This window comes from Carassius auratus, chromosome 19, assembly GCF_003368295.1.
Source record: "Carassius auratus strain Wakin chromosome 19, ASM336829v1, whole genome shotgun sequence".
NCBI lineage: Eukaryota > Metazoa > Chordata > Actinopteri > Cypriniformes > Cyprinidae > Carassius > Carassius auratus.
This window is the reverse complement of record NC_039261.1, coordinates 23,688,198-23,701,942: the sequence shown is the minus strand read 5'-3', so window position 1 is coordinate 23,701,942 and position 13,745 is coordinate 23,688,198. Positions and strand designations below refer to the sequence as shown.

The window sequence follows — 13,745 nt, the reverse complement described above, 5'->3', positions numbered from 1 at the left end:
ATCAAAAATCCCCTGGCAATTTTTCATCCCCAGTGTCTTGAGATCATGTTGATCGAGTTTGGCGGCAATCGAGAAAAAAACCTATGACAAGTATTTCAAATTCCAGAGCATGCGCTTTTTACATAACTCTAAATAGCTGACTTCCTGTTGGGTGGAGCCTATGACATGCAATACGAAAGTTGTTCGGCACGATGAGATCTATATGTGTACTGAGTTTCATATGAATATGTGCAAGTATGTGTGAGCTATACATCAACATTTATGACTGTGTTCCAGGGGGCGCCGTAGAGCCCCTGTGCCACACCCGGGTCCCAGCCTCTGCAGGCTCCTAAAGGCCACAGATTCCAAAGTGTGTGCAAATTTTCAAGAGTTTTTGAGTATGTTAAGGACCCCAAAAGCCCCCACAACTTTGACGAAAAATTTGAATACTAAACCCTAAATAGCCAACTTCCTGTTGGGCGGAGCCTATGATATGCAATACAAAAGTTGTTTGGATTGATGAGATTTATATGTGTACCGAGTTTCATACGTCTACGAGCAAGAATGTATGATATATGGCCCTCCATATTCCAGGGGGCGCTGTAGAGCCCCTGTGCCACGCCCGTGTATCAGTCTCTGCCCGGCCCTAATGGCCGCAGGTTCCAATCTGTGTGCCAATTTTCAAGACTTTTTAAGCACGTTAAGGGCCCCAAAAGCCCCCGAGACGTTGGAAAAAAAAAAAATAATAATAATAATAATAATAATAATAATAATAATAATAATAAAAAATAATCCTAAGGAAAACAATAGGCCTCTCGCCCTTTGGGCTTGAGCCCTAATAATAATAATAATAATAATAAATTGTTTGGTGGGGGAAGTGATTCATGTAATATTTTAAATACAATTATAACATGATTATTATAATTACTTTTATTATTATAATGTGAAGCTGGAGCGTATTTCTGAGCCACTCTGTTACACTTATTGTCATAGAAATAGCACACTTCACATTTAAGATATTTTACAAATATTTTTAATGTTTAAACACCTCATAAAAATGTTGTCATTATTTATATAGCACTTTATATAATACAGATTGCTTCAAAGCAGATTCACAGTGTTAAATAGCGAAGTAAAAGAATCAGTTATGCAGACTTTATTATGGTTTCATGAAACATTCTCAGTCTGCCTCAGCTATAAAGCAGCTCTGCAGATAGTACTTGTGCCGCTCAGTTCAAGTTGTTTCTCAATAGAATCAGTGCTGTCGAACCAATGATATTACTGAGTAATAAGTGTTAAAATGACTGTAATGCATCACCTGGAGGGGCTTGTTGGTTTAATACGCCTCTTTATCTTCATCTGTGCTCAGATATGGAGGCTCAGTACAGTCTAACCCGAGCTCAGCGAGTGCGTGCGGCCATGTTCCCCGAGACGCTGGTGGAGGGAGAGACAGCGCTCACCGCACACAGCAATCCAGACCAGCCCACCAATGTGCAGAGACTGGCCGAGCCCTCGCAGCTCCTCAAAACAGCCATCGTCCATCTCATCAACTATCAGGATGATGCTGAGCTGGCCACTCGCGCCGTTCCAGAGCTCACCAAACTGCTGGCCGACGAGGACCAGGTACAATAACAGATGGGGGAATGAAAATATACATACAGTTATCCCACTGAGCCAAGAACTGTGATAAAACAGTACAGTTCTGCAAAATCTGCACCTTTTGTTATGTTAGTACCCCACTTCAGCTGATATCTTAAATGATCTGGAGTGAGACAGTAAGAGATTCATGTTTTGTATTACTAGCTGTCTTTTTCAGAGAATTAAAAGGGGAGTGCATGTGATAATATGAGTTGAATATTTCCATAATCTTTCCAAATAATCTCACAGGATGAACTAGAAATGTAAAAGGGGGAAAAGGGTAATACGGTGAAATAAAGGACTGAAATGTGCTACGATATGATGTGAAAAACAACTTTAAGATTTGATCTATTTTCCAAGTTAAATTACTGGCTGCTGAGAGCATGCAACCATTGAAAGTCTAAAAACATTTAGAAACCATATTTCTCCATTTTTCTATTCATGCCGTGTGAATAATTTTGCATATTTTTGCATGTTTTTGCATATTAAGACTTTACAGTTTCTTCTTTCGTGAACACATTTTCCAATTTTATATACATTGAGCAATTTTGATACTGTGATGAGTCATTAGTCGTGGAATTTGGTTTCTTAAAGGAATAGTTCACCCCAAAAATTATTATTTGCTTAACATTCACTCTCCCCAAGGCCATCCGAGATGTAGATCAGTTTGTTTCTTGGAGAGATTTGGAGAAATGTAGCATCTCATCACTTACTCACCAATGGATCCTCTGGAGTGAATGGTTGCCGTCAGAATGAAAGTCCAAACAGCTGATAAAAACATCACATTAATCCACACCACTCCAGTCCAGTCCATCAATTCACATCTTTTGAAGCAGACGCATGTAAGAAACAAATCCATCATTAAGACATTTTTTTTTTAATTATTTTAAACTGTTGCTTGTGGGCTAAAATATGAGTCATCTATCCATAATATTGCTTTCTCGACTCTCATTCCAACGGCACCCATTCACTGCAAAGGATCCGTTTTCTGATGTATTGCTACATTACTCCAAATCTGTTCCCAAAAAGAAACAAACTCATTTACATAATGGATAGCCTGAAGCTAAGTACTTATTTTTAGCAAATGTAAAATTTTAGGTGAACTGTTCCTTTAAATAAACTGCTTATGATTAGACGGATACATCTGAATACCAGACTTGCTGAACATAAAGTTTTTTTTGACGTGCAAGATTTTCTTTTACTGTTGCAGGTGGTGGTAAACAAGGCAGCACTGATTGTGAACCAGCTTACGCGGAAGGAGGCGTCTCGCCGTGTGCTCATGCAGTCTCCTCAGATGGTGTCGGCTGTGGTGAGGGCCATGCAGAACACCGGAGACCTGGAGACGGCACGCTGCGCTGCCAGCGTCCTGCACAGCCTCTCCCACCAGCGCGAGGGACTGCTGGCCATCTTCAAATCAGGCGGCATCCCTGCACTAGTGCGCATGCTCAGGTCAGTGTGTGCCTGAGGATCTAACTCATGATGTTTTACTTCTTTAATGTGATACATTTCCATGCCAGCCGGAATATAAGAAAAAATGTGTGGATTTGATCGGCATGTGGGTGTGACATACCAAAAACTCTCCCATAAGCTGTCATGGTTATTATCATTAACTGAAACTATAAAAGAAAACATTCCTTTATATATATATATATATATATATATATATATAATATATATATATATATATATATATATATATATATATATATATAATATATATATATATATATATATATACACGTTAACTGAAATATAACAGAAACATGAATAAAAATAAATAAAAGCTAAATAGACATTAAAATTTTTTTTTACTGTAACTTAATGTAAAGAAAAATGGCAAGCATATAATAGTAAATACCAAAAGTATTTTTCTTAATTTGATTTAATTTTATTTTATTTGTGATAAATATTTATATGTGCTTGTTTCAAGTGTATTATTTTAGGTTGAATTGGCTGTATAATATAATGTAAAGACATAATAATAAAATAGATTTTAATGTGTATATATATATATATATATATATATATATATATATATATATATATATATATATATATATATATATATATATAAAACAAAATACCAAATATATAATAAATGTAATTAATATAACAAATATATTAAATTATATTATTTATTTATTTAAAATTTTAAGTAATTTCACTAAAATTGAATAAATACATAAAATAAAGATTTTATAGAAATAAATTAGAAATGTTTAAAAAATAAAAAGATATGTGTGTATATATATATATGTAATGCAATGACAGATACACAAATATATAATGTGTATATTGTTCCATATTAATAAATGATTAAATAAATATTCTTATAAGAAAACTGTAATTGTAAAACATTGTAAAAGTAATTGTAAAATATTGAAATGGTCTATTTCAACAAGATCTGTGCATTAAACATATACTTCATAAAAATCACTGTTTGGTCCAATAATGTTTTCATGTAAAATGATAAAAGCCATCTCAGAGAACTGAATATCAAAGGCTAATAAATATCACATTTTTATCTCTGAAAAGGCAGATACCCAGTGTTGACTTCTGTATCTGTGATATTAGATAAATGATGAACGACAGATACCTTGCCGGTCTAATGCTTTCATGTTTTAATTAGTCCCTTGACTGTACGTGGACAGACAAATGGTTTCGTTTGAATAGTGGCAAACGTTTGATGGACGCAGTTCCTGTGAGAGCCCTTAGATGGACCATGCATCACCAAAACCAGCTCTAACCAGCTTGGACTGGCATAGAAATTCACGCTGGTTTTAAGACGGTCAGCAGGGAAGTCATAATCCTTCTGCTTCTGGTTTGGTCAACCTGTCGTTTTCTTTCCCTGTCGTGTATTAAGCTTGGTGAGCGTGTTTAGGTCTTCTCTGGTTGTGGTGCACATTCATTTGCATTTCCTTCATCTCCTAACCTCTGGTGCATTTTGATGAATGCTGTGACTGAACAATGCTAAAGCAGGACAGTGTGTACTTTTTCTGTATATGAAACTAAGCGTCCAATACACTGCAGTGAGGGCTATAGCAGAGCTGTATTTTACAGATATATTTGGACTCTGATGGGAAATTAGCTTTGTCAGAAAGCCCATTTGCAGCAGATGTTGAGATAATGGAGTAGAGCAGGATCTTTATGACCATGCATCCAGGGCCGCCGCAACTTTGACAGGGTATCACCATATTAAGTTACAGCGACAGTCTGCTCGCTGCAGTCTGTGGCTAAATGTTTTGCTCAAGGATGATCTCTTAAAGGTTGCAGCAAGCAACTGCTTTGATAGCAGTCTAGATGTTTAAAGGTGGTGTGTGTGGTGTGTAATTTTTCTGGTGTGAAGACACTCTTTTATGATGTAGATTAATATGCACAGACGACTGGAAGCAAGCCATTTGTATACTGGTTTTTCTGTAGCTCTGGGAAAACATTGCTGTTTGTGCATCTTGATAACTGATGGCAGGACTGTGTGTTTTTCTCTAAGCTGTGTTTGAGCTGTACCTGTAAAAGTAAATGTAAACAATAAATAATATAGTACTTTTTGCTTCAAACTGGGGTCTGGGATACTGTGGAAAGAATATTGACAAATGCATTTTAATGGTATGAAAACAAAAGCAACAATTAAATTGTTATTGAAGTTTATTATATTAAAATATCTATAATAACATAACAACTATATATGACAATATATTTATAATGTATTGTAATAATAAATTGTATCTCATTTTATTTACATAATATTTAATAATTGATAATAACCAAAATTCTGTTAATATTAATGTTCATGAAAATGAAAATTGTTAATTTGTGTTTTATTATATAATCTATAATAATAGCTTTAATAACAATGCTTAATTTTGATATTTCATTTTAAATAATAAACCATTTTCATTTATTTTATTAGTTAATAAATATTATTAATTATCAGCATAATTGTAATAATAATAATAATAATGTTCATCTCTCCTTCCCGTCAATGCGAAAATTCTGTTCTATTTTCTTTAATTTAATAATTTTGAAATTTTAATTATTTTAATCAGAAATGTTTAGCAAATTTAAAATAGGAAGTATACATGTATTATTCATTATTAATAATGTACTATTAATAATTTTCATCTTTTGCTCCTTCATGTTTTCTAGAATTGTATTTGTGTTGTATCATTCAACTGTTTTTTTGCCTTTCACTTTTTTCTTTTTTTTAGCAAAAAATACATAATTCACTTTTTTTTAACCCTTTTAAGCAAATGCTACTTAATTAACTTAGTAGACAATAAATATTTTTCAGTAAATATTTTTCAGATCATATTTTAATAACTTGTTTTTCAGCAACATATGATAGGAAAGCTAATGAAAGCTTCATCATCATATATGAAATCATCATATTGTGGTTCGGGGTGTTAAAATCTGTATTAGAAAATGGTATAAATCCTCTTTCTTCAGTTCCCCTATGGAGTCAGTGCTGTTCTACGCCATCACCACGTTACACAACCTGTTACTGCACCAGGAGGGAGCCAAGATGGCGGTGCGTCTGGCCGATGGACTGCAAAGGATGGTCCCTCTTCTGAAAAAAACCAACCCCAAGTTCCTGGCCATCACCACAGACTGTCTGCAGCTGCTGTCTTACGGCAATCAGGAGAGCAAGGTGTCGTATCATCTCCAGCCTCAGAGACAGAGAGAGTGCTAGCACAGAGGATATTTTACCCTTAATCTGTGTGCTTTTTCTCTTTTCACAGTTGATCATCCTGGCAAATGGTGGGCCAGAAAGTTTGGTGTTCATTATGAGAAACCACAACTATGAGAAGCTCCTGTGGACCACCAGCAGAGTCCTGAAGGTGCTTTCTGTCTGTCCAAGCAACAAGCCGGCTATTGTTGACGCTGGTGAGTGAATGTGTGTCTCACATTCTTTTTGTAATGCTCTTTTTTATTCTTAGACCCTAGAGGAATATTCTTATCTCTTTTTCTTTCATTCCCAAATACTGTTCTCTTGGGAGTGTTTGTATAATTTCTCCTTAATATCGCAATCTCTTTCTCATTTTGTCTGGGTTCTTTGTCTGAGGATGTTGGGAGCTTTTTGCCTTTCCCCCCCCCACTTCTAATTGAATGTATTAGCTTTAACTTTATTAAGTATTTCTTAGATTGCTACAGATGATTTCCATTTGTTTGTCACCTGACAATTAAAAAAAAAAAAGATTTGAACCATTCTAATATGATATTTTGCATCATTATAAATGTCTCTGATGCCACTTTTGATCTTGCTGAATAAAAGCATTATTTAAAAAAACAACATAGTTTTGAAAAAAACCTTTGAATGCAAATCGATGGATGATTCAGCTTTCTGGGCTTCTTTGCGCAGCATGGCCAGAAATCATTAGAAAATTGCTGTAGCTTTTCTTTTTATTACTGTTCCATGACTAATATTTTCAGGTTTTTATGACTGTGAAAGACAGTGGAGAGTACCACATTTTTGGAGGGGAGAAGCAAAATGGGATTGGGACACATTATAAAACCAAGTTGAATCTGCATCATGAACACCATGACTCGACATATCAACAGCACGTGTGTTAAACCCAACAATACATTTATTTAGCCATTGAACTTAACTCAAGTAGATTTTCCATTCAAACTAATATTTCAGGAGCTGTAATGTAAAACCCCACTTTTATCAAACACACCTGTCAGGGCCGCTTCACGGCAGTCATGCCATCCCTTATGGATGTTACTTTATTAACGCTGACCTTTCAGCTAATTAATACTTCGATATACAACGACAAAGGTTGCAGGGCTAAAATATCTCGCTCTTTCATGCCTGCCAGAGCTGTTCTCAGAAAAGTCTTCACAGTTATGGCGTCTTCCCATATGAGGTTTCGACGCCCGTCTTGAGAAAGCGCTTAGGATCTGGTAGTTACAACACTGCATGAGAGGCAGTTTTCAAGGATGTCTCCTAATCTCCTCCCCTCTTTTATCTTCCTAAGCCATGTGGCTTTTAGTTTATCTGCACAGACTCCAAAAGACATTTCTCTCCCTTTGGCAGACAATGGCTAATCCATTGAGAAATACAGCCTTCTTCTTTTTAGAGCAGGTTGTGTAGCTGGATAGTTTTGTCCTTTCTTCTTTTTTTGTGGCTGTGCCCGATAAATATGGACTCTAAGCCTTTTTCTCTCCATTTGGCAGGAGGTATGCAGGCTCTCGGCCAACATCTCACAGGTTCGAGTCAGCGTCTGACACAGAACTGCCTGTGGACCCTGAGGAACCTCTCTGACGCTGCAACCAAGCAGGTAAAACAGGCTCTTTCAGTCTGTAGACCATATGTTGTTAAATGGTGCATTGTACTTAAAGGGACAGTTCACCCAAAAAACTAAAATCTACTGTTTGTTCACTCGCCCCCAGGTCATCCAAGACTTTTTTCCTTCAGTAGAACAGTAAAGCAGATTTAGTTACACCTTATTTTAAGGTGTCCTTGTTACAGTGGTAGTATACATTTAAGTACTGAGTAATATTAATTAACCATGGTTAGGTATATGGTTAGGGTTTGGTGATTCATAAAAATCCAAGTGGTTGGTTCTTGAGAAGAAAAAATCATGTCAAGGAGCACAAAATGAATACCAATGGCTCCTGATGATATCTTGAGGTCTTATGAAGCGAAATGATTGGTCGGTGCAAGAAACAAAAAAATGATCAAAAACCGCAGACTGATGTAAGGTTTGCAAAAGAATCATTCTGTTGAACAGGTTCTTTTTAATGAACCATTTGAGCCAGTTCACCAAAGTGAACCATCTAAAACTGTTTGTTACAAAACAAAAAAAATCACTTTCGGAAGCCTTACTATCACTCGGACTCAAAATGAGCCAAAATACTGTCGTATATGATCATATGATGCTGATTTGTGCACTCCAGTTCCTCCAACAAACAGTGAACTTAGGAAACAGATCAGACTCGGACTGAAGACCAAAAAAGTCACTTATATGTGCATGTGTGAACCCAGCACTTGAATAAAATGCCAAAATGAAAGCTGTTATGGTTTCTCTGTTTGTGTAAAAAGGTGAGCATTAAAACTAGTGTATTCATGTGCTTTATGTGCTTCTGACATATAAAACTTAGCTGTTTCACATCAGTATTGGGTGCTTCAAAAATATAATCCTGTATACATTACATCATTCTTTGATTACCAAAAAAAAACTGAAGAATCAGTTATTTGAACCAGAAATGAACTGTCAGAAACAGTTTATTCTTCAAAATCTTTGTGAATTTGCATTTTATGAACGGTTACAGCTAAAAACCTTGTTCTTCTAATGAAAAAAGTCACCTATATCTTGGATGGCCTGAGGGATAGTTCACCCAAACATTAACATTCTCTCATTAATTACTCACCCTCATGTCCTTCCAAACCAGTAAGACATTCATTCATTTTTGCAATACAAATTAAGATATATTTGATGAAATCCGAGAGCTTTGTGACCCTTCATAGACAGCAACGTAACTCACACGTTCAAGACCCAAAAAGGTAGTAAGGACATTATTAAAATAGCCCATGTTGCATCAGTGGTTCAACCTTAATTTTGTAACTTTAAATAACTTTATATAACAATTCTTCTCTTCAATTTTTTCGACTTGCGCTCACATGAGTACCACAAGGTCTTATGGGTTTAAAAAACACGAGGGTGAATAATCAATGACAAAATTTTCATTTTTGGGTGAAAAGAAAGAAAGCCTGGCAAACACCCAGAAAACACCCAGAACATTCCATTAACTGCCTAGCAACTGCCCAGAGCATCCTAGCAACCACCCAAAAGTTGCTTTTGAAAGAAAAAGCTGTTAACTGTTTTGTGTTCTACCTTGTTAGTGGTTTTTAAGCAAATTGTCCTCTAGAGAAAATTAGTCAATCATGATTCTATACTGAATGTGATTGTGAAATGGCTTTATAAAGCAGACAATTAGAATATTTGCTTACAAATGAAATAACATTAGCATTTTCAGGATTGCATTCAGTTATTAAATGTGCAGTCAGAGCTTGAAAGCCACCGAACAGCGTTCATGCAGACTGACAGTTTTTCCTCTGTACTTCCTAAAGCTTTTATAGTTCAGGCGACTTGTGGTTTTCATAATTGTTCCTCACCTCCACACAATTTGTCCCTCATCACTGCTACTCAGAATTCAGTGGCCCAGAAAATGCACAATTAATGATATACAGGTTATCATTTTCGCCCTTATTATTAAATTTGAGGAACAAAAGCAACTATTAGCGGCCGCGTCTCCTTCTGCTCCCACCGAAAGTGAGCAGAATTTAAATGTGTTGAGCATCTGTCTGTCTCTAATCTTTCACGTTCTGTCCTATCTCGTTCTTTCACTGCCTCTCCTCTTTCATTTGTTTCTTATCTCAGTCTCCTCCTCTTCTATCATGTCTTTCATTTGTGATAATTAGCAGTTATGACTGTCTGATTCTTGATGTATTGTGTTTTTATGTTAATCTTTTGCACTGTCACTGATCATTCATGATGTATTAAAAAGATTAATGATAAAGGAATATTCTGGGTTCAGTACAAGTTTAACTCAGACGACTCATAACCTCAAAAATTATTCCACGTGTCCCTCTTTTTCCCTTCAAATCTGGCTCATGGTGAGGCTCTTGCAATGAATGTGAATAAAGCTAGTTTGCATAACAGAAATAAATAATAATAATCTTAAATTATATTTAAATAGAAAACTGTTATTTTAAATTATAATAATATTTCACAGTATTTAAAAATAAAACATTTTACTTTCTTAAATATTAACTGAAACAAAATAAAATATAAGAAACACAAACTTTGTTTTCAACTAAAACCGCATTTCTTATTTTTATTTAGTACTAAAATAATTAAAACTAAAACTGAAATAAAACAAATCTAAAAACTATGTGGAAAATTCATAAATAAGAATTCATAAATGATCAAAACTAATAAGTTTAGATATTATTTTTGTTATTTAGTTATAACAAAAAATAACTACTATGAAAAACTACAATGAAAATTGAAAACACAAAAAAACTATATATATATATATATATATATATATATAAAACTATATCTATCTATCTATCTATCTATCTATCTATATATATATATATATATATATATATATATATATATATATATATATATATATATATATATATATATATATATTAGGGGTGTAACGATACGCGTATTCGTATTGAACCGTTCGGTACGACGCTTTCGGTTCGGTACGCGGTACGCATTATGTGTACCGAACGGTGCATTGGACTAATTAATTATATTTGAAAAAAAAAAAGAGAGAGAAATATAATGATATGCGTTCAACAAGGTAGCCCAATAACTCAAACGACGTAACAGGCAACGCCCCTGACAATCCCAAGGAAGAAAAAAACACCAACTTATATGTTTATGTTAGTCTACTCAGTCAGGCGCTCGCTCACTCAGTACGCGCTGAAGGCTCGTTGCAAAATGGCCAATGCGTTTAACAGACCAGAAAAATAAGATCCTAAAATAACCAACAGGTCTGGTGTTTGGGTGCACTTTGGATTCCCTTTAAGCTATAATGGTGATGGCAAGAGAGTGGTGGATAAAAAAACAACGGTATGTCGCATCTGCAACATGACAGGGTACACCAGCGGGAATACAAAAAAAAAAAAAAAAAAACACCAGCGGGAATACGTTTACGCTGACATCACCTTATTGTGTCAGTATCTGGGAAAAGACGAAGAAAAGGAGAAACATGCACGCAACAAACTATCTTTGCAGCATTTAGACACCGGTATTACAGGGAATCCAAAGTGCACCCAAACACCAGACCTGTTGGTTATTTTAGGATCTTATATTTCTGGTCTGTTAAATGCATTCGACATTTTGCAACGAGCCTTCAGCGCGTGCTGAGTGAGCGAGCGCCTTAGAGGCCGTTCACATATCGCGCCTAAAAACGCGTGGAAAACGCTGAGCGCGTCTTTTTCCTCATTTCCAAAGCGCTCGGGCAGAAGCGCTCGTGAGGCGTCTGTCTTTGCTAAGCAACAATGACGTCTCTCCATGAGACGCGGAAATTTCAGCGAAGGATAAATGGATTTGCAGCTCTAAAAATCGCTTGCAGTAGCTCTGCTACTAAATTTATTTCAAAATTGCAATCATATACAACTATGATCAGCTGTTCCTTCATCTTGGCTGAGTTTTCAACGTTGTTACGGGAAAGGATGAAGCTGATTGGTTAGTTCTTGTCACATGACCCGCGGTGCGCTTGCGGCATTCTGAAAAGTTGAGATGTTTTTACATTTTGCTGTATCTAAAATGTACCGAACCGAACCGAACCATGACATCAGTGTATCGTATCGAACCGAACCGTGAATTTTGTGAACCGTTACACCCCTAATTTTTTTTGTGTGTTTTCCATTTTCATTGTAGTTTTTTATAGTAGTTATTTTGAAAATGGATAATAGAATAATATACCAAACCCCTTCTTATTTTCTCTCGACACAGGAAGGTCTGGACGGTCTCCTGCACATCTTAGTGAGTCAGCTGGGCTCAGATGACGTGAACATGTTGACCTGTGCTACTGGCATCCTGTCAAACCTTACCTGCAACAACGCACGCAACAAGGCCCTGGTCACCCAGAGCGGAGGGGTGGAGGCGCTCATTCACGCCGTGCTGCGGGCCGGAGAGAAGGAGGACGTGGCCGAGCCGGCCGTCTGTGCCCTGCGTCACCTCACGAGCCGCCACCCCGACGCAGAGCTGGCCCAGAATGCAGTGCGTCTGCACTATGGCATCCCCGCCATCACCAAGCTCTTGGGCCAGCCGCACTATTGGCCCGTGGTGAAGGTCTGTATGTGTTATTGTTTTGTGTGCGTGTCTGAAGAGCTGCCAGTTTGAAAGTCCTCTCCGCCGTTTAAATGTAAAGGTCAGATTTGAGTCGTCTGGGGGCAGTTCTTGCACGTCTTTGATGTGGAAGTACGCTGAGAATTGCCTCTCGCGTTAAGCTGATTTGCTGCCGGATCTTAGTCATTGAGCGGCACTCCTACGCTCCTCTGGGGCTTCAGCGTAATTTTGAGGACACTAGCTGGAACAATAAAAGAGCCCTCGTGCACCATATGTGAGAAGCTGCTGCCATACACAGACTGAGTGCTGTAAATCCTTGTAGCAGGACGCCTGAAATAATTTGGTGTTAAATAGAAATAAAATGATAATGGCATAGAGGTGAGGAAGTAAGGACAAAGTAAGAAGGGACAGTGCTTTTTGGTAGTAAAAAGTCATCAGGAGTCAATGATTTTTAAGGAGAGTTGAGCAGAGACCATTTGTTATGCAATAAAGTTTAGTAGAACCTAAATTTGTGCAAATGATATGGCTCTACCAATGGTGTGCTTTTGGAGAGAGACTCTCCGTATCAAGGCCAGTGGTGACGGGGGGAGGGTTCAAGCAGGCATTATATATATATTATTTATTTACTTTATTTAATAATTTAAAAAAAAATCATTTTTAGTTCATTTTAATTATTTATATTAAATGAATTATTCTAGTTAATGATTTAGTGATGCATCAGATAAAATAAAAAATTCTAAATGTTATCATGGGAACTAAATCAATTTATTATTATTATTATTTTATTAATTTTTTTGCTTTATTCCAATTAACAAAAATGTTTAATAAATGAAAATAACCCTGGTTTGGTTTTGCAAGAGGTCCAGAAATAACCAGTTTTTAAGTCAGTTAGATAGTTTATTTGTTTATTTATTTTTTTTTTATTCAGCAAGGATGCATTAGAATTAAAGTAATAAAAATACATTAAGGACATTTATAATGTTCCAAAAGATTTTGATGTTTAATCAAATCAGTTCTTTTGAACTTTCTGTGGGATCCTGAAAACATGTTCACAGTTTTCACAAAAATATAAAGCAGTACAACTGATTTCAAGATAATAATAACAAATGTTTCTTGAGCAGCAAATCAGTATATCAGAATGATTTCTGAAGGATTGTGTGACTCTGAAGCCTGCAGTAATGATGCTGAAAATACAGCTTTGCAATTACAATTGAAAATATATTCAAATACAAAGCAGTTATTTAAATTTATAACAATATTTCACAATATTACTGTTTATACTGTAGTTTTGATAAAATAAATGCTGCC

At 36.0% G+C, this 13,745-nt stretch overlaps 1 protein-coding gene across 1 annotated transcript in view; it reads left to right on the top strand.

Moving 5' to 3' along the window:
• LOC113119864 (junction plakoglobin-like) overlaps positions 1–13,745 on the top strand; it is a 73,639-nt gene that overhangs the window by 46,670 nt on the left and 13,224 nt on the right. Inside the window, exons 4-9 of the mRNA XM_026289575.1 lie at positions 1,349–1,602; positions 2,828–3,066; positions 6,061–6,262; positions 6,354–6,498; positions 7,792–7,895; positions 12,102–12,440. Coding sequence (XP_026145360.1) covers positions 1,349–1,602; positions 2,828–3,066; positions 6,061–6,262; positions 6,354–6,498; positions 7,792–7,895; positions 12,102–12,440 — 1,283 coding nt within the window. The remainder of the gene's footprint in view (positions 1–1,348; positions 1,603–2,827; positions 3,067–6,060; positions 6,263–6,353; positions 6,499–7,791; positions 7,896–12,101; positions 12,441–13,745) is intronic.